Raw genomic sequence first — 22,292 nt, 5'->3', positions numbered from 1 at the left:
GGCAACAGTAGTATAACGCTGTTCGAAATTCATAAATCGATTGAGAAAAAACAAACAAATCCGGGTTACAAACTAAAACTAAGGGAAACGCATCAAATATAAGAGAACTACGGCACAACAGAGACATAACATTAAAATGTAACACACACAGACACGAACTATAATTTACCAATGGCTATTTTCCTGACTTAGTACAGGACATTTTAAGAAGAAAAAATGGGTTAACCTGGTGTTGTGGATAGCCAAACCTCCCGGTTTCATGTCGATGTTAAATATAACATTAAAGAGGTACGAAAGATACCCGAGGGACAGTCAAACTCATAAATCGAAAGTGAACTGACAACGCCATGGCTTAAAAATGACAACATAACATGACAGGACTACTATACAAATAAATGGAAGAATATATAGGAAATAAAAACACACACACAATAACTATCAAAAGGTACGCGCACTTCGTGTACACAAGACAAATATGTGACGCACAGATAAAAAAAATCGAAGACAAAACAAGTACAAAGTTGATGAGCACTGAAGACCAAAAGTTCCAAAAAGTTGTGCTTAATACGGCTATGGTTTTCTGCCTGGTATAAGAATTTTTAACCATCCGAACTCTAGAAAGTCTCTTGTTATTTATACCGGTAGAGACCCTTTAACATTTCTAAAAAAAAAATCATCGGAAGGTACCAAGGCCTTGTTGATCAATATTCCGTATCAACTTCATAAATTATACACGATGTTCTTAAAGTATATATTCTGTTGTTTTCATCTTAATAGCGTGGTACTCTTTTGCTTCATGCATATTATTTTTAGTCTTTTTCTGATATCCATGTGACGTGATTCTGTACTTGTACATCCTTTCATTGTGTTATTGTTATATGATTATGTTTTTTTTATCTTGTCTTTATTTTTGCTTATATTCTTTGTCTGTATGTCTTTAGTGTTGCTTTGATATATATGAAGTTGCTCTTTACTAATACATCCCGTCATAGTTTTATTGTTTTATAATCATTTTGCATTCTTGTTTATATTTTGCTAATGTACTTTGTCGCTATGCCTTTTTGTGTTTTTGTTTATACATGTGAAGTGTCTCTGTACTTATAAATCCCGTCATTGTGTTATTGTGCTATTGTAATTTTGTATTTTTGTCTTTCACTTTTGCTAATATGCTTTGTATATATGTCTTTTGAGCTTCTTTGTTACATATGTGTTTGCTTTTGTAGTGATTAAAATTATAGCACAAAGTTTACCTATAATGTCCGATTGTTTTGTTCAGACATTGTTGTCAATATGATGGAATTTGATACGACAGTAATGTAATTCAAGTGAGAAGTTTAGCTAGCTATAAAACGAGGTTCAATCCACCATTGTCTTCATAGGAAAATGCCTGTACCACGTTAGGAATATAAACGTTGTTATCCATGGTTGATGTGTTCAGTTATTTGATTAGGGACTTTCTCTCGAATGTTTAGTATTTTTTGTGATTTTACTTTTGTATGTTCCACCTCAATACAGCCATGTGTTAGTGGTTTAGATGCCTGTCTGTGTAGTCCCATTCATTTGGCACAATTTTTTTGATTTTTTGGTTCACAATGCTCTTCAACTTCGGACTTGCTTGGCATTAAAACTAGTTTTATCAGAGCGTCACTTTTGAGTCTTATGTAGGCGAAAAGCGCGTCGTGTTAACATTTTGTTAACCGTGATCGTAAATCTAGAAATGCATGATTTTTTTTATTAGTTGCTTTAAACAAGCTGTCAGCTAACTCCGAGTACTCTCAGGTCTGTACCTAGTGTCTTTCTGGTGTTTGGATGTACAAGAACCCAGCCACGTCCACTTATATTTTTGTTCATCTGATGAGTTAAGCTTTTTTCAACTGATTTTATAGTTCATTCTTATGTTGTACTGTTAAACCACTGCCCCAAGTTCCAATGCGCTACTTTCAATTATTGAAAATAACATGACTTTATAGTCCTGGACAACACGGTTACTTGACTCCTTGTTGCCAACATGTTTTTACTTCCTACTTTCCTGTCCAGTTATTCTAGCATACAAATCTTTGGAGGTCGGTGATACGGTTCTGACATCACTTAAAACCAGATTTCACCAACTCTAAAGACCAATAAAATCTGCTCTTCAGTATCTGTAGAGGTTATGGTTCTCGAATATACCGGCATTGAGAATCACTCAAAACACATTTGTTATCAAATGACGAATATTTTATAGCTGACTTTGCGGTATGGGCTTTGCTCATTGTTGAAGGCCGCACGGTGACCGATAGCTGTTAATCTATGTGTCATGTTGGTCTTTTGTGGAGAGTTGTCTCATTGGCAATCATAACACATCTTCTTTTTTTTTTATATTTAGCTGCTAAAATTGATTTCGTCTTAAATTGTCGTTTAAAAAACTATTACTAAGTGAAGGTTCCAACTCGGGAAATGTGGATTATATGGGATTCTAGATATTTATCCTGTTAATTGACATGTAGCAGCTCACGTATCAAATAATTTATTCATCCTTGGCTTCCAATGGCGTACAAAATCGAAAGCTCAAATAAAGGCAACAGAAGTGTATCGCTGTTCGATATCATAAATCGATTGAGAAAAAAACAAATCCCGGTTACAAACTAAAACTGAGGAAAACGCATCAAATATAAGAGAAGAACTATGATACAACAGAAACACAGCTCTAAAATGCAATACACAAAGAAAAAAAACTATATTAAAACAATGGCCATTTTGCTAACTTGATGCAGGACATTTTAAGAAAAAATACCCAAACCTTCCGCTCTTATGGCATAATATAACATTAAAATGGCAACATTACATGACAGGAATACAATACAAATAAATTGGAGAACATACCGGACGGCGAAACAATAGCTATCAAATTATACCAGGCTTACATATTTCAGAAACTCGAGATCATTTTGGTCTTATGCAGATATACCCCGAATCTATTTTGTTTTTTTAAAAGGAAAATGGTTATCAAAGGTACCATGATTGTAATTTAATACGTAAGACGCGCGTTTCATCTACACTCACTCATCAGTGACGCTCAGATAAAAAATGTTCGAAAGCCAAAACAAGTACAAAGTTGATGAGCAGTGAGGACAAAAAGTTCCAAAAAGTTGTGCCAAATACGACTAAGGTTATATGCCTTGGTTAGGAAATCCTTAGTATTTAGAATAATTTATACTTTTGAAAACAGTAAATTTATAAAAAAAAAATGTCTATAAAAGATATATATTTTAACACCGAAGTGGTGATTCTCGTTAACTGAATGTCACTTCTCCTGGCCTGATAAGTGTTTTGTTGTTAACAAACATTTAAATGTTGGAACGCATTGACAAAACTAGTCTTGTTTTAAGGGGTACTCTTATATAGGAGAACAGTGTAGTTAGATTTTTACACCTGTTTCCAATTGTGATTGATTATGTGTCATGGAAAGTATTCAAAATTTATGCATTGTCTCTGCGTCTGAAAGATTTGGCTCTTACTGTAAATATTTAAAACGTTTGAAACAAGCAATTAACCCAGTTGTACACCTAATCATTTCAAATGTGTTACATGTTATATTTTTTCAACCTTTTGCTCGCGATGTTACGCTACCTTAATGATTTCTTTAAAATGTTACAGAAAAACCAAAAAGAATATTCAAGTAAAACATGCCATACCGTATCATACGTTGCATACGAATTTTTATTAAAGTTTGAAAATATTTCTTAGTTTTTTTTTACATTTGACTGCGATGTTGATCACATTATCCTTAACTTAAAATTAAGCACGTTTTAGATAAAACTAAGTGTAACTGTGTTAAGGTGAAGACAACTAGGTTTGCATTACATATTTAAAACAGTAGACCTGTACATACAATAAAACGCTCACCCACTTTCAATCAAACGAAAACGTTCACGAAAACTGATATCAACAAAATGTTGGATTTTATTTAAATGACAACAAATGTACTACATAAAGATACATCAATATTTTCAATTAAACATTGGCGTCCCCATATGAACTAACTGTAACCCTCTGCTTGTAGAGTGTCTCATCATTCAAGAGCCTCTGAAGCATAAACAAATAGAAACTGACATTATCAGTCAAGACTTTATTCAAGAGCTTCTAAAGCATAATCAAATAGAAGCTGACATTACCAGTCGAGACTTCATTCAAGAGCTTCTGAAGCATAAACAAATAGAAACTGACATTACCAGTCAAGACTTCATTCAAGAGCTTCTAAAGTATAAACAAATAGGCCTGACATTACCAGTCAAGACTTTATTCAAGAGCTTCTAAAGCATAATCAAATAGAAGCTGACATTACCAGTCGAGACTTCATTCAAGAGCTTCTGAAGCATAAACAAATAGAAGCTGACATTATCAGTCAAGACTTTATTCAAGAGCTTCTAAAGCATAAAAAATAGAAGCTCACATTATCAGTCAAGACTTCATTCAAGAGCTTCTAAAGCATTAACAAATAGAAGCTCACATTATCAGTCAAGACTTCATTCAAGAGCTTCTAAAGCATTAACAAATAGAAGCTCACATTATCAGTCAAGACTTCATTCAAGAGCTTCTAAAGCATAAAAAATAGAAGCTCACATTATCAGTCAAGACTTCATTCAAGAGCTTCTAAAGCATTAACAAATAGAAACTGACATTATCAGTCAAGACTTTATTCAAGAGCTTTTAAAGAATAAACAAATAGAAGCTGACATTACCAGTCAAGACTTCATTCAAGAGCTTCTAAAGCATAAACAAATAGAAGCTCACATTATCAGTCAAGACTTCATTCAAGAGCTTCTAAAGCATTAACAAATAGAAGCTGACATTATCAGTCAAGACTTCATTCAAGAGCTTCTAAAGCATAAACAAATAGAAGCTGACATTATCAGTCAAGACTTTATTCAAGAGCTTTTAAAGCATAAACAAATAGAAGTTGACATTATCAGTTAAGACTTCATTCAAGAGCTTCTAAAGCATAATCAAATAGAAGCTGACATTATCAGTCAAGACTTCATTAAAGAGCTTCTAAAGCATTAACAAATAGAAGCTGACATTACCAGTCAAGATTTCATTCAAGAGCTTCTAAAGTATAAAGAAATAGAAACTGACATTATCAATCAAGACTTAATTTAAGAGTTTTTAAAGCATTAACAAATAGAAGCTGACATTACCAGTCAAGACTTCATTCAAGAGCTTCTAAAGCATAATCAAATAGAAGCTGACATTATCAGTCAAGACTTCATTAAAGAGCTTCTAAAGCATAAACAAATAGAAGCTGTCATTATCAGTCAAGACTTCATTAAAGAGCTTCTAAAGCATAAACAAATAGAAGCTGTCATTAACAGTCAAGACTTCATTCAAGAGCTTCTAAAGCATAAACAAATAGAAGCTGACATTACCAGTCAAGACTTCGTTCAAGAGCTTCTAAAGCATAAACAAATAGAAGCTGCCATTACCAGTCAAGACTTCAATCAAGAGCTTCTAACGAATAAACAAATAGAAGCTGTCATTAACAGTCAAGACTTCATTCAAGAGCTTCTAAAGCATAAACAAATAGAAGCTGTCATTACCAGTCAAGACTTTATTAAAGAGCTTCTAAAGCATAAACAAATAGAAACTGACATTACCAGTCAAGACTTTATTCAAGAGCTTCTAAAGCATAAACAAATAGAAACTGACATTACCAGTCAAGACTTCGTTCAAGAGCTTCTAAAGCATAAACAAATAGAAGCTGTCATTAACAGTCAAGACTTCATTCAAGAGCTTCTAAAGCATAAACAAATAGAAGCTGACATTATCAGTCAAGACTTCATTCAAGAGCTTCTAAAGCATAAACAAATAGAAGCTCTCATTAACAGTCAAGACTTCATTCAAGAGCTTCTAAAGCATAAACAAATAGAAGCTGACATTATCAGTCAAGACTTCATTTAAGAGCTTCTAAAGAATAAACAAATAGAAGCTGACATTATCAGTCAAGACTTCATTCAAGAGCTTCTAAAGCATAATCAAATAGAAGCTGACATTATCAGTCAAGACTTCATTTAAGAGCTTCTAAAACATTAACAAATAGAAGCTGACATTATCAGTCAAGACTTCATTCAAGAGCTTCTAAAGCATAATCAAATAGAAGCTGACATTATCAGTCAAGACTTCATTTAAGAGCTTCTAAAGCATTAACAAATAGAAACTGACATTACCAGTCAAGACTTCATTTAAGAGCTTCTAAAGCATAAACAAATAGAAGCTGACATTATCAGTCAAGACTTTATTCAAGAGCTTCTAAAGCATAAACAAATAGAAGCTGACATTATCAGTCAAGACTTCATTCAAGAGCTTCTAAAGCATAATCAAATAGAAGCTGACATTATCAGTCAAGACTTCATTTAAGAGCTTCTAAAACATTAACAAATAGAAGCTGACATTATCAGTCAAGACTTCATTCAAGAGCTTCTAAAGCATAATCAAATAGAAGCTGACATTATCAGTCAAGACTTCATTTAACAGCTTCTAAAGCATTAACAAATAGAAACTGACATTACCAGTCAAGACTTCATTCAAGAGCTTCTAAAGCATAAACAAATAGAAGCTGACATTACCAGTCAAAACTTCATTCAAGAACTTCTAAAGCATAAACAAATAGAAGCTGCCATTATCATTCAAGACTTCATTCAAGAGCTTCTAAAGCATAAACAAATAGAAACTGACATTAACAGTCAAGACTTTATTCAAGAGCTTCTAAAGCATTAACAAATAGAAACTGACATTACCAGTTAAGACTTCATTCAAGAACGTCTAAAGCATAAACAAATAGAAGCTGCCATTATCAGTCAAGAATTCATTCAAGAGCTTCTAAAGCATAAACAAATAGAAACTGACATTAACAGTCAAGACTTTATTCAAGAGCTGCTAAAGCATTAACAAATAGAAACTGAAATTACCAGTCAAGACTTCATTCAAGAACTTCTAAAGCATAAACAAATAGAAACTGACATTAACAGTCAAGACTTCATTCAAGAGCTTCTAAAGCATTAACAAATAGAAACTGACATTAACAGTCAAGACTTCATTCAAGAGCTTCTAAAGCATAAACAAATAGAAGCTGACATTATCAGTCAAGACTTCATTCAAGAGCTTCTAAAACATAAACAAACAGAAACTGACATTACCAGTCAAGACTTCATTCAAGAGCTTCTAAAGCATTAACAAATAGAGACTAACATTATCAGTCAACTACAATGTCCGCTATATAAAAAATATATTTTCAATGTATAAATGAAATTAGAGAACTATATGGACTGCATATACCTCAATTAACTTGACATAAATGGATCAACAGAAGTAGTTAAAGTCTGCATCATATCTAGACTTTCATCTAGAAATTAATTAAGAGGTCGGGTTCAAAATAAAGTTGCTGAGAAATGATTTTAATTTCCAATTATGAACTTTGATTTTTCTGTAGCAAATTTTACGATTCCTACTTTCATTGCTGCTAATTATATAACAAGGAAGCCATTGAAAAAATAGTCCAAAGTAGAAAAGCTGACACCACCGCTTCAAAAGCTTTATGGGCACTGCAGTGATTTAGTTATACCAGATTACCCTTCCGTGGTATCTATTCGTTTTGCTCATTTCTTGATTCCTTGCGTGTTATTTTGTCTTCATCGCTTTTATGTCTGGCCTGATTTTATTTAAATCATATTTCCGATTCCTGTCTTGGTATTTTCTTTTAGTGTACTATTCATTCGAAGATCGACCTAAATCATTCTGGTCTTTCTACCGGATTTCTTCAGCTATGACAAAATAAACCCTTAATGCAGATTGATTTTGATGTGGATCCTGGTATTATTGTGAATGTTTACAATCTAAACAAAACCACAACTGTGTTAGTGCGAAATATATATGGGAATTTGTAATCCTATAACTCTTTTACGAATTCAGCAAAAATATTCTTTTTTTTTGGTCATTTTTCTCGTACAATTACGTTTCTTCTTTTTGACTTTTTTGAACTCAAAATAATTTAGAATAAATCGGAATTGAATAGAATCAAGTTTTATCAAACTTATAAATTAATGGCAAAATCCTGTAATAATATCCGGAATAATGGCTTTAAGACTATACCTTATATAGTATATACTTCCGATGATTGTTTCATCGAGGTGATTTGCGGAATTGATTATAAAAATTAAATCCTATAAACACCAAACGTCCTGCACAACTTAACTACCTGGTAACCATACAAACTGTCGATACGTTGACTACAGTAGATTATCAAAGGATTGTAGAGATGTAAGACATATATCATTCTCATCAGAACCATAGGCAGAACATTGAATAGGTCATCAGGACCATAGGCAGAACATTGTATAGCTGCGAGAAAGATCAGACTGTCATTAAGTAGCTGCCCAAAATCACCAGTCACAAACTAAAGTCTGACATAAAGTTTATAGACAACAAAAGTACAAATAAGTTTAAAGAAATTTATAATATTATTATCAGGTCAAATAAAGAGCTTCCAGTAGGTTTTTGCTCATGGAAAAACCAACTATCAGGTGAAAATGTTATATATTTCATTAAGAAAAATTTATCTTTCACCTTTCTTTTTTTAAAAGATAATAGATTAAAAATGTTTAGATGGAAATTACTGCATAATATTTTAGCTATTAACCATAATTTGTATCGCTGGAAGGTAGTTAATAGTGAAAACTGTGAACTATGTTCTAAATCTGATAGCTATAATCATTTTTTCTTTGAATGCACATGGGTAAAAAATTATTGGACATTTCTACACAAAATATTTATGTATCTTAATATTGGGCAACATGTTTTTTGTCTACAAAATCTTGTAGTAGGGTACAAAATTGAAGATGTGGATTATCATGTACTTAATCATATTATAACAATTGTTTGCTTTGTGATTTATAAATGTTTTTATTTATCCGAAAAGAGAACCAAATATGTGAATATGATGTCAGTCCTAAAAAACGAAATTGATACACAAATTTTATATCATCCGGAAAATTCCTTTTTGAGAAAATTTCAAAGAAAAATTTTAGAAAATTGATTCTTTGGCTGTCATATTTATAGTTGATTGACCTACATTTTTGAGAATCACAAAAATGTCATTGAAATAAAAAGAAGACAAATTTCTAACGAAATTGCTTTTTACTTTTTTTGTTTGATTATCATATATAGTATATCATTCAATGTTTAGCGTACTTGAAAGATAAGACACTATCTAAAAACTACCATAATTCAATTATACTGACCTCTTAATCCGATCGAAACCATGCTCTTTCACTTTCGATTAATCCAAAACTAAAAGCTAAACAAAAGACGGTCAAAGTTCCGTTTTTCTTTTCATTGTGAAGTAAAGTACATGTTGTAGACAGCTATTACTCTGTTAATTGTAACTAACACGCAATACTACATGTATGTAAAATTATAAAAAGTTTACCAATAAAATCCCCTGGTTTTATTGGTAATTAACCATACAGGGCAGAACCTTAATGCCATTGTTGTAACATTAAGGAGATTTGTTAACAACTATTATATTAAAATAAAGTATCTGAAGTTGTAAAAAAAAAAAAAAAAAAAAAAAAAAAAAAAAAAAAAAAAAAAAAAAAACAAAAGTACAAATAAAAATGAAACAAGAGAAAACAAAATAATTGAGCAACATTGTTCCAATTAATCCAGGTTCTAATTCCATACACTTTACCAAAGTTTATAATCTTCTAGCAAACAATTTGATGAGGTAGAGAACATTTTAAATTTTAATTACGCTGTTTTTGGTTTAAGACATTATGGTCGCTTAACTATGGTGCATCACGCAATGCAAGATGTCACCAACCTTTATTATCATTGGACGAAATTAAAAATAGATCACAAAAAGTACAAAAAAGATATATGAATAAACGGACAACTTTACGGACATAAAATCAAACTTTTTGACTGCAGCGATATGAAGACTTCATATGAGAGTTATTTACCCTTCCGTATTTGATATATAATATATTAAGGTATAACATGTACCATAAGTGATAGAGACCATTGGTATTTTTAGTTGAGGTTCTTAGTCGACTAACAAGAAAAAAAGGTCAAGGTCAAAGATCAAGGTCATTATCTAAATTTTGATTTTTTTATCGTTAATTATTAAAGAATTATCTAAATGCTAAGTTGCGACATGTCCTGAATGACATTTGTTTAACTAACCTCTGATTGATACCGCTGGTTAAATAAACTACATTAAAATATTTTATTTTCGAAAGTCTGATTATCAAAAGAGAACGAAAAATCGTCTCTTTTGTCGTAATCTTTATAAGGAGTTTCATGTGTAAATATTAGTGTTGTCAAATTGTACACTTTTGCCTAACCGGTTACTCGTATAATCGTTCGACCGGTTAAACGGTAGTTTTAGTTGATGTGCTAAGGCCTTATCAATAGAACCCTACACATAGATATATGAAGATGAGGTCAATATGACTACCTTCCATCCAAGTCATACATTTACATTTTTATAATGCAAAGCATTGAAGTTAGTCCTTTTGTATTATAAGGCTGGTCTGTAAAGATTCCTGTCCAAGTTCATTACCAAATACACGGTCTCAACTATGGCGTTTGTACTAACTTCAGATTGAAAAAAAAAAAAAAAAAAAAAGGTCTTGATTTCGTAGAATTGAATATGTCTGAAACCGATGATTCTTCCATTTTGTCTTGTTGTCTCCGAAAATAATGTAAAGTGTTTCAATTAAAATTGATTAATCCTATTTTTCGTACCATCAATTATTTATAGATTAAATTCACCTTTGTTTGCTTTTTACAGTTTTTGAGTTAGCATTTAGTTTAAAATATGACAAAGACTTGCACGACAGAGATTGCACATTCAGATGTAGGTCTACACAATATAAGATAAAAAATGAAAAAAAGAAGTAAATCATAAAATGTTATCGTGTTACTGATTAGAAATTACTGTTAAAAACATGTAACTAATTATGTTTCCTTAAGATCTTGCCCCGAGCTGAGAGACAAGTTCTAATTAATTTTATATTTTTGGATTATCAATAGCAATCAATATACTGTACAATTGATCAGTCAAAATAATTACCACGACGACAATTTTTAAAGAAAATACATCTATTTAATGATTTCAATATAAATTTATATCAATTCTATAAATATTAAAAAAAAAAGTCCGGTTAACCGGTTAGCGTTTTTGGTATTCGGTCATTCGAACGGTTAAAATTCAAATCTATCAATCGAAATGAATTAACCATTAAAAATGCTTAATTTATCTATAAAATCCTAATATTTTAAACTCCAAAAAAACTCATTTTACTATTTTTTTTATGCTTTGTTACAAGTTCTTTGAAAGTAGTTGAAAGCACTGAAAGATAAGTTGGAGAACACTTACTAAAAAACGAAACGACTTTTTGTGTAGTTAAAGCAACAATGGTAAGGACCTTCAAATGTTCAGATGTGGTAGTGGTTTGATTGATAAATATATGATAATCTGTGGTTCCAAAGGGCCTGCGTATGAAAGAATTCGTAATTTCATTCTTTAGAACATCTGCTTGGTAATATCGTCGTAGAACCGCCTAGCGGCTAAGGACAGCTCAACTATTGTGAACTGATGTTAACGTAGCTATTCTTCCCAAACCTGATAAATCTATTTAATTTAAAGTCCATGTGACTGTCATCTTTCTTAAAGCGTCCTCTGATAAAGCATCCTCTGATGAATAAGCCAGTCGAGATTGATTACATTGTAATTAACTAAAATGGCCAGTCTGCCGCATTAATACATTTAACCTTTACAGGGAGAAATTACACTTTATTTTTTCCTCGAGCTTTTCTCTTCCATTTCCATCTTTAGATTAAGAATCTATAACGTGGGATAAAAATGTCACGTTATCTGTATCTCGTGTGTCGTTATTTTCTTCTTATTAATTTTTTTTGAAGAAGAAATCTCTCTTCAGGAATAAAATGTGTATTTTGAATTAATTCGTGTATAAAGAAAAATAAAAAATCGGAATGCAGAAAATGTCGGGTGATTTTCGAATATTACATGGCTTTATATCTCCCTTGGCCTAAATACCATGAGGCCATAAATCATTATTTGGCGTCTGTTGACGTCCGATAACCGTCTGTATTCCTTTTCAAGGAACTTCTCCTCTGAAACAACTGAGGCTAATCAATCAAACGTGGTTTGATTGATATTCGGTCAACATATATAGCCGCCATGGTTATTAAAGATAGAATTTAAAAGTAGAAATGCAAAAGTTGTCTTAAATCTTGGAAATCACAATAGAGAAAATATGACTGAGCTCAAGTAATATGACTAAGTAATCAAACTGTCAAGGTCAATCTACAGCTTAAGTAATCAAACTGTCAAGGTCAATCTACAGCTTAAGTAATCAAACTGTCAAGGTCAATCTACAGCTTAAGTAATCAAACTGTCAAGGTCAATCTACCTGAGCTTAAGTAATCAAACTGTCAAGGTCAATCTACTTCATTTGTTCACTTAATTTATCAAGGAGTTATGTATGTCTTATACAAACTTTAACCACAGATTAAACCTAAATGTTGACGATGCTGACACCGACGACGAAATCTACAATCATTTTGTCTCGCGTACGCATAACTAATTTCGCAGGTTCGAAAATAATTAATATGTGTAGCAGTCTGCAAATAGATGTCAGTATGTATATGGATGGACTTGTAGAATTCTTTCCGCCATAACATGTATTCGCCATGGACAGTGACCACCCCCAATATACAAACATCCACTATCTCATATGTTATCGTCATAGAGTCTCCATTCCTCAGGTTTTTGACAAAATCAACATATCAAGAATCATTATGGATCACTGATGAAAAGTAAAACATCAATTGCGAAAGATTTAAGTCACGGAAGCTTCACTGTCATTAATCATATACGAAAACGTCTGATTAGAAATACTTGAGGTGATTCTACTTTCAATTTTGATACGATAAGTGAAGATCAGGACAGATTCACGCCTACAGTTCATCCCACCTTTGCTGGACGGATTGATAATAACATTGAATTAAATCTTCTAAGTAAAGACTTTTATATGACAGGATAGATACAAAAGTATATTGCGACATGTAGATATGACAAAGGGAAAAAGAAACTCACCAATTTGACATCTAAACCAAGTAAACAATACAAAACATTAGCAGACATCTGGAAGACTGTTAAAACTTCTGTCCACTCGGACTTAGCAGACATCTGGAAGACTGTTAAAACTTCTGTCCACTCGGACTTTGCAAAACAACACACAGGTGGTCGATGGTTGAGTGGTCTGGCGCGTCGGGCATAGTGCAAGGTGATTTTGTGCCACAAAATATCAGTACCACGAGTTCGCATCCAGGCGAGGTTACAGACGTACTTATATGTATATACAAGTCTAAATTGAAAACAACGTTAAAAGCTATAATTGCGTTGGATAAAAACATCAATTTTTATACGTGTGTATGTAAAACAAATTGTAGAGGGGTCTAAATACAGCTCAAACAACATATTTCAAAAGACAAAAAAGTGATAAGTATATTTTAACAAAACGCATTGGATTAATAGGTCGAACAACTGATATTATTAAACGCTGCTGACTGACATTGACGATTGCCAAATAAATTGATCACGAGATGTAACATGTATTCTTATTATTAAATGAATACCAAACAGAAAACAATAAATTTACAGGAAGATGGTATTTCGCAAACATTTGGTGCAATAATTTGTGCACCATATCCGGATTTCGACAATAAATGTGTCTGTAGTGATGTAAGGGATCGAAACGATAATTGGAAGGCCGTATAATGTATCTTATTTAAGGGTAGACTCTGGAATTTTAAAGAGTCAATTATAGGATGAACTGATAAAATAAACCCGAAGGAAAATATTATACAAGCCCAAAAAAAAAAATATTATGAACTAGTCTTAATTAAAAACAACGTTCAAACCTATGATGGGTTTGATAAAACCGCAATTTTCATACGTGTGCATCTAAAACATATTTCTTGGTAGAGGGGTCTAAATACAGCACAAACAGCATATTTCAAATGACCAAATAAGTGAAAAGTATATTTAAAAAAACCCGCATAAACGCATTTGAGTTACAGGTCGAACAACTGGTGTTCTTAAAACCTGCTGACTGCCATTGACGATTGCCAAATAAATTGATCACGAGATGTAACATGTATTCTTATTATTAAATGAATACCAAACAGAAAACAATAAATTTACAGGAAGATGGTATTTCGCAAACATTTGGTGCAATAATTTGTGCACCATATCCGGATTTCGACAATAAATGTGTCTGTAGTGATGTAAGGGATCGAAACGATATTTGGAAGGCCGTATAATGTATCTTATTTAAGGGTAGACTCTGGAATTTTAAAGAGTCAATTATAGGATGAACTGATAAAATAAACCCGAATGAAAATATTATACAAGCCCAAAAAAAATTATTATGAACTAGTCTTAATTAAAAACAACGTCCAAACCTATGATGGGTTTGATAAAACCGCAATTTTCATACGTGTGCATCTAAAACATATTTCTTGGTAGAGGGGTCTAAATACAGCACAAACAGCATATTTCAAATGACCAAATAAGTGAAAAGTATATTTAAAAAAACCCGCATAAACGCATTTGAGTTACAGGTCGAACAAATGGTGTTCTTAAAACCTGCTGACTGCCATTGACGATTGCCAAATAAATTGATCACGAGATTTAACATGGATTCTTATTATTTAATAATTACCAATCAGAAAACAATAAACTTGCTGAGAAGATAGTATACCGCAAACATCATGTGAAAAAATGTGTACACCATAGTTCACCAATGTATGTCTCTTCAGTGATATTACACGGCCGACACTCGGCTAACCGAGAGATTGGTCGGTTAATCTATATTGAGTATGCGACTGTATCGGCGGTGGGTCTGTTAATCGGGTTGGCTAAAGTCTGTTAATCAGGTGTTATCGAGAAAATCATTTAACGTTCAGTATTTTTCATTGTATAACTTTCTAAATATATTTTCATCATAAAAAGTATTCTTGTTTAACAAAACAATTCAATGTACTGAATTCAGTGGTGTATTTATTATTTTTCTAGCTTCGATGTACGATTTATAAAATGAAAAGGCGGGTTACTCATCAATAAATTTATACACATTTTACACACATAAAATGTACACAAAATGACACATTGGTTAAATTTACTTGCATTCAGTATTTTGAACATGGAAAAAAGAAAGGCATTATGTTTGTTAACAATATTGATATCATTGTGTGAAAAATCTACACGAAAATCTGTATTTTGGTGACATAAATCAATCTTTATTTAAAACCTGGTCTGTTAATGGGTCGGATGTATAAAACCCGGTCTGTTAATTGGTCTGTTAAGAGTTATGAATAGCAATAAAAGTATAATGTTATTGCTATATGGGGTGTTATCGAATCAAATCAGTAACCTCAAGACGAGCGGCTAAAATATACGAAAACAACACATGAGCAATGAAACATAACATATACGGAAACAACACATGAAATTGAAAATTGATAAAAATGGTTTCAAAAAGTGTAATACTAAAGTAATATTAATTTCATTCAAGAATGATCGCATATATCATGTTGATTCTGTTTAATTGTCACGAATGATACCAATTTGTCATCTACATTGGTAACCAGTATATAAATCAGAGATAAACGTCGTAATGTAACTAATAGTACGGTGACCAAATAAGGAAAAGTCGCTTATTTAAGGAGTTTAATCGTCATTCGGACTATACGGCTGTAAATCACAGTATTGGTAGTTCAAAGGTTACACTTTACATTTTGACTTGTCGTCGAAAAATCGTACGGTGCAATTTTTGTAAAATGGGCTTTGAAGTTCGTTCCCTTACTTTAAAGAAAAAATACTTTCAAAAGATTTTTGGCCTACATTCTAAAAGAACATTCGGGATATGCTTTTTGTTATTATATACATTGTTGTAACACATTATTTTAACAATTTCAAACAAAGTTTAGCAAAATTAATCCGTTATTGAGGAGTTTTTGTAAAAATTGAATACTACGAATATTTTGCATTTAATAGAGTACGTTTCAATTCATTTTCATCATTTATTTTTACCCAAAATGTAAAATAAACAACATTTATATGATATTTCAAACCTTTATTGAACAACACTTTCAAAATCATTTATCTCAGAAGCATTATTTCAACTTGTGCATTGAAACCAAATATACACTACAAATTGAAGATACAGGTTTTCCACTTGAAATTCGACTTGTAAAAAAAATTGAACCGGACCGATACTATTATTTTAATCTATAAATTATATTTTGTATCACAACGATTTTTCATTGCTAACATTTGTTCAATTCGATTTTTTTTTTGGATAGTTTATGGTCCCATTTCGTGTTGGTTATCGTGTTTTTTATGTCTTTTTAAAAGATTTCATATTTTCGTATGTTTATTTGATATGGGTTTTTTTCTTTTTATACATTTCAAAAATTAAGAACCAAGTCTGAATTTGGACATATAGTTATCTGGAAAATGTTTGAACTAGGAAGTCCTTTACGATTAGTCAAAAAAGGCAACACATGGCTTTTAATTTTGAAAACTGTATCGTATGACAGAGAATAAGTACTGAATCAGTCACCTCCTTTACTGTAAAGAGTAAATGTTGCTTCTTAAGTTCTGTTGAAAGTCTAAATGATGGAATCTGCCAGCAATGTGTTGTAGAGTATGGGTCGTTTGTTGAACCTGATTTGGTGAACCAATTCAATTCTGATGCCTCGTGTGCATTTTCCCTACCTTCCTTTGGCCCATCACTCACAACTTACACCAGTTTGAGAGGTGGTATGGCATTGCTTAAATGTATTGATGATAACAAAAAAGCAAAAGAAATGGTGACCTTGCAGGCGACTATTATAAAAATATGACCCAATGCTTTTCTCTAGCGCACACTGTAGCAGACATATTTTTACCGCTACGACATGAAAAGCTCAATAAAGTTGTCTGTTGAAAAGGAAGGCATCACAAAGAGTACACCTTCAACCAAAGTGTATCAGATTATTGAAGGGAGAAGGATACTGCTGGAAGAATTTTCTTTCTGTTAAAGAAAACTAACAGGCTCTCCCTAATTTCTTTGGTAGTTTTTCTTTTTTTTAAACTATGACAAATCCCCTATGATTCCACCTTATAGTGAGCTTTACTCAGCTGGAACGTTTGTAAATCCGAAATTGTCGAAGTTATTTCAGACAATAATGTTAATGACTGTTGTAACTTGCTTAGCACTCTCCAAGGGCCAATACTCGCATGATAATTAGTGCCGTATACTTTGACATGAAGTTAACAGAAAAGGGAAAGAGCGACAGAATAATCCTAAGGACCTCTGATACGGGTGTGATTGTTCTCTGTGTTCACTACTGCCAGCAAATGACACATGCATGCGAGTTGTAGGCGCAGTTGGATGTGTACGGATTGCTAGTTTAGTCTTACATGAATGATTTATTAGTTGTTGGTGGCTTTGAACTAGCTGTCAGATAACTGCGAGTACTCTCAGATTTGTTCCTAGTGTCTTTTTGCTGTTTGGATGTACAAGTAACCGGCTACGTCCAATTGTATTTTTGTCCATCTGATGAGTTAAGCCTTTTTCAACTGATTTTTATAGTTCGTTCATATATTGTCCTGTTATACCACTGTCCCAGGTTAGGGGGAAGGGTTGGGATCCCGCTAATATGTTTAACCCCGCCACATTATTTATGTATGTTCCTGCCCCAAGTCAGGCGCCTGTAATTCAATGGTTGTCGTTTGTTTATGTGTTACATATTTGTTTTTCGTTCATTTTTTTTATATAAATGAGGCCGTTAGTTTTCTCGTTTGAATTGTTTTTACAAAAGACTTGAAAGGACACACACGACTATTGTAGTTACAAAGTTTTGGAAGTACTGACGAAGATGAAGCCCTTGTTTGTGTAAGAATTTAGTTTCGAAGATGTATGATCTGAGGAATGATCTCTTTAAATCAAGCTTGCCACCAGTAAAAAAGTATGTTTAGTCAGGTTACCTCTCTGTGAAGCGGAAATTTTGACCGCATAAAACATTGCTAAACCCCCTGTTCCGTCACCTTTAGAATACGGTTGGCGAAAATTAATTATTTCATTACACCCCGTTTATTTTAAAGGGCATAATTCCAGCAGAACTCTTGCAGGATCTTTTGTGTTCATGTTAGGGAAAATCTTCATGTGAAAAGTGTTTGTTCACAACAAAACCTTACATGTACGGATCTTTGCTCCTTTCAAGGGTAAGAATTATGTAGAAATTCCTTGACAGATGAATCAGAAGATATTCCTGGATGAAATCTGTTTTCTGATCATTTTGATTGGATTTTTTAATGTTCTTCGAGCTAATTAGTGGTTTTTGGTTGCAATGAATTACATGCATGAGCTTTTTCAAAATAAACATTCAGGGTAGAAGGCTTTACTTGAAACAACATTTATCTTTTATTGCTGAGGTTGAATGTCACCCGGTTAGGTAACTACTGTAACTTTAACGGAATTTGTATTGATCTTGTATAATAGAACAAGTGTTGAAAAACGCCAATTTTCAGAATTAACCGATTACTAAGTAATATGTTCCTTTTTTTTTTTTTTACATTTTCGAGATAATTCATTTTCAATTGATTTGAAATTTAACACAAAATGCTGCTGATATCTTTCAATTGTTAAGATACAGAAAGAAAAAAACAGTATGTTGATCTTTGACCTTAATTTATGCAAAACTGTTACCACATTTCTTTTTGACGACATCGATATTCCAAAAGTACTAATTTTTCCGAATCCAATGATATATTATATAGCCATATAGTATGTTTGACGATTAAATTTTAAAAATATTGGGTCTGGTCACCGCACTATTAACATCAGTGAGTAAAATATATTGGGATGACAAAATATGAAAAATAAAGAAAGAATAATGAGTAAGATAAATAAAATGTAGAACAAATGACATAACAATTTAAAGAATACAGAAATAAACAATACCCCCAATACGGACCCTCATGGTTTACACGAGAATCTGGATGGAAACGCAGAATATAGAATAATATATAAGGACAGTAGAGAGTGATACATTGCTAAAAACGAGTGAAAAATAATACTTGTTTAAGAATAAACACATGAAACACCGATGGCTGTTGAAACAGTAACGGATTGCGATGTACTTGTATTCGTGACAAATTCTAGAAAAGAGGGACGAAAGATACCAAAGGGACAGTCAAACTCAGAAATCTAAAATAAACTGACAACGCCATGAAGTTTACATGCGAACAACTATGGTGGCAGGTTAATGCCATTTTGCGTTTTAGCGCTTTAGCGTTTTCGACTTACATATTCTATATGGCGAAAACGCGAAATTGCGAAGTCGAAAACGCGAAAACGCGAAACCGATTTCTCGTTTGCGACTTCGCATTTTCGCGTTTTCGACTTCGCGATTTCGCCTTTTCGCGATTTCGCGTTTTCGCCCTATAGAATATGAAAGGCGAAATCGCGAAAACGCGAAATGAACTTCACCGGCGACCATAGATAACTGTAGTTCTCCTCTGGACTTATGTAGAAAGGAACTAAACGGAATAAAATGAATTGAAACTTAAAATAACCAAATGTAGCTGCATTCGCTCCTTTCCGTTTACTTCTTTAGAGTGATTTGTAAACAACATATGATTAAGTAATAGAAGAAAAGAACCAATTGGATGATGCTGAAGAATTAGGGTTTAACGTCCAGTGACAAATATCATGTTCATATGTGAACGAGAACACGTTATATGTACCCTGTGTTGTATTAGAAAGACACTTTCAGTCGGAATTGAGAACGTGCTACTTCGAACAGACACAAAAATTAAGGCTGATTGAAAACGTCAATAAAAAATTCATGCATATTCCAGAGGCCAATCCATATCACGCTTTAATGAAGTGACACACCCTTCAATAAAATGCAAAGAAAGTCTAAATAAAAATGCTCTTTCTAGGATACTGTGGCACCGTATTGTCATTTTTGTTTACTCAGGAACATCTCATTCTTAAATTTTTCAAGGGGAAAATATAAAGGTAGCAAAATTATTATCGTGGCTAAATAACTCTTAACTGACACAATTTCAATTGTCCAACCCATTAACAGACTTTATTCCCATAATTTTCACTAAAACGTGGTATTATTCACGTTATTTTACAATTATGAAACATTTACTGATGTCAATTTATTTTTTATAACCACAGTACTATTTTTTGTCCTTAAACGATATCTAAATTTGTTTGTTTCGCCTTTTATTAAAAAAATTGCTATGCGTATAAGCATAAATACTACATACTTGCGCGACGCCTTTTAGTTTTACTGAAAACTGCGCAGACTAAGAAATGTTTTCACAAGTGCAAAATGTTCTATGATAGATATCATTTTGTCAGACACTTTTCTTTTTTTGATTTGGTTCTTATAACATGCCAAAAATCTGTATATTTAATAGAGTTTAACATTAAATTAAGCGTTTTACTCTTAACAGACGTATAACCAACCCGATTAACAGACCAATCGCCCATATTGCCGCATACTCAATATAGATTAACCGACCAATCTCTCGGTTAGCCGAGTGTCGGCCGTGTATTAGGGATCGAAACGATATTTGGAAGGCCATATAAATTACCACAATTTAGGGTAGAATATTGAGTTTGCACTTTGTAAATACAGCTGCTTCTCAAACCACGCCTCTTTTGGGGAGACTTCGAATATTCATAGAAAATTAATTTTGTTTATGTTCCAGACCGTATGAGTATTTGGACCATACGCGTACGGTCTGGACCGTATGCGTACTTTTTCAAAATACTCATACGGTCGGACCGTACGCGTACGGTCTGTAATATTAAGAAGTTGGTCAAGTTTACTAGATACAAATACATATAACAGATCAACATAACTTATTAATTAAATCTGTTAATCTCTTGTATTGAGTATTTCGATCAGTAATACATTAATTGAATTATGAAAATTATTCTCACTGAAATTGATGATATCGGAAGTAAGCATAATAAATTGTTTTAGAATATTTAGCAACTTTACAGAAAAGTGCAAATGCAAAGGAACATGCATGCATGAACTGCAAATAAAAATTGTAATAATAACAATTTGTAAAACTAAAAATAAAGATTGCGATAATAGTTCGTTTTAATTTAACCCATATGATCCAATAACATGTATGGTCAGCTCGTACTGGACCATACGCGTATACTCATACGGTCCGACCGTACGCGTATGGTCGGACCGTACGAGTATACGTATACGGTCCGGACCGTACGCGTACGGTCCAAATACTCTTATGGTCTGGAACATTTACATACTGGTTCCCAGTTATGCTCTCTGTGTTCCATCTCATAGAGACATAACTTGGGAATGTTACCAGTAAATAAACATGTGCATATTGTTTACATTGAAATCTGTGGTAACCCTTCATTCGAGGTAGGGGTAGTTAAGAAAATTAGTGTTAGTTTAAACTCTGAAAAGTTCCGGTCATATAAACGTTGAAAATATGCCGCAAAGCCCTATATTTTGACCTTTGAACAAAATTGTAGTGCATATGAACTTTCAATTCTAGGATAAGATTTTTTTCAAAACTTTATAGTAAAAGTGGTACAGTTTTAGCCGTAAAAGGAGTTCCTATGGGAAATTGCATTGTCAATATTTACAGAAATGCAACCTTGAATGTTTTAGAATCAAAATAAGATGAACGGATCATACGAATCCGAAGGAAAATATTATACAAGCCCAAACGAAATATAATGAACAAGTCTTAATTGAAAACAACGTTCAAAACTTTGATTGCGATAGATAAATAATTGTTATTTGGATGGAGAATGTCTCATTGGAACTCAAACCACATCTTCCTATATCTAAAAACCGCAATTTTTATACGTGTGCATGCAAAACAAATGTCTTGGTAGAGGGTCGAAATACAGCACAAACAACATATTCCAATACACGAAAAAAGTGATAAGTACATTTTAACGAAAATCATTTGATAAACAGGTCGAACAACTGGTGGTCATAAACCCTGCTGACTGACATTGACGATGGTCTAATAAAAGGATCACGAGATGTAACATGGATTCTTATTATTTACTTGATACCAAATAGAAAACAATAAATTTGCAAGATGGTATACCGCAAACATGAGGTTAACAAATGTGTACACCATATTTCGACAATTAATGTCACTT

General features: G+C 32.6%; 1 protein-coding gene across 1 annotated transcript; it reads left to right on the top strand.

The window, feature by feature from the left end:
* Window positions 1-3,597: 3,597 nt before the first annotated feature.
* On the top strand, window positions 3,598-5,937 carry LOC139509788 (coiled-coil domain-containing protein 150-like). The gene is made up of 3 exons (XM_071296256.1): window positions 3,598-3,658; window positions 4,043-4,241; window positions 5,181-5,937. The coding sequence occupies exons 1-3, from the start codon at window positions 3,598-3,600 to the stop codon at window positions 5,935-5,937; spliced, it is 1,017 nt and encodes a 338-aa protein (XP_071152357.1).
* The last annotated feature ends 16,355 nt before the right edge of the window (window positions 5,938-22,292 follow it).

This window comes from Mytilus edulis, chromosome 1 (genome assembly GCF_963676685.1).
Source record: "Mytilus edulis chromosome 1, xbMytEdul2.2, whole genome shotgun sequence".
Classification (NCBI taxonomy): Eukaryota; Metazoa; Mollusca; class Bivalvia; order Mytilida; family Mytilidae; genus Mytilus; species Mytilus edulis.
The sequence above is the reverse complement of the archived record's forward strand: the minus strand, read 5'-3'. Positions and strand labels throughout refer to the sequence as shown.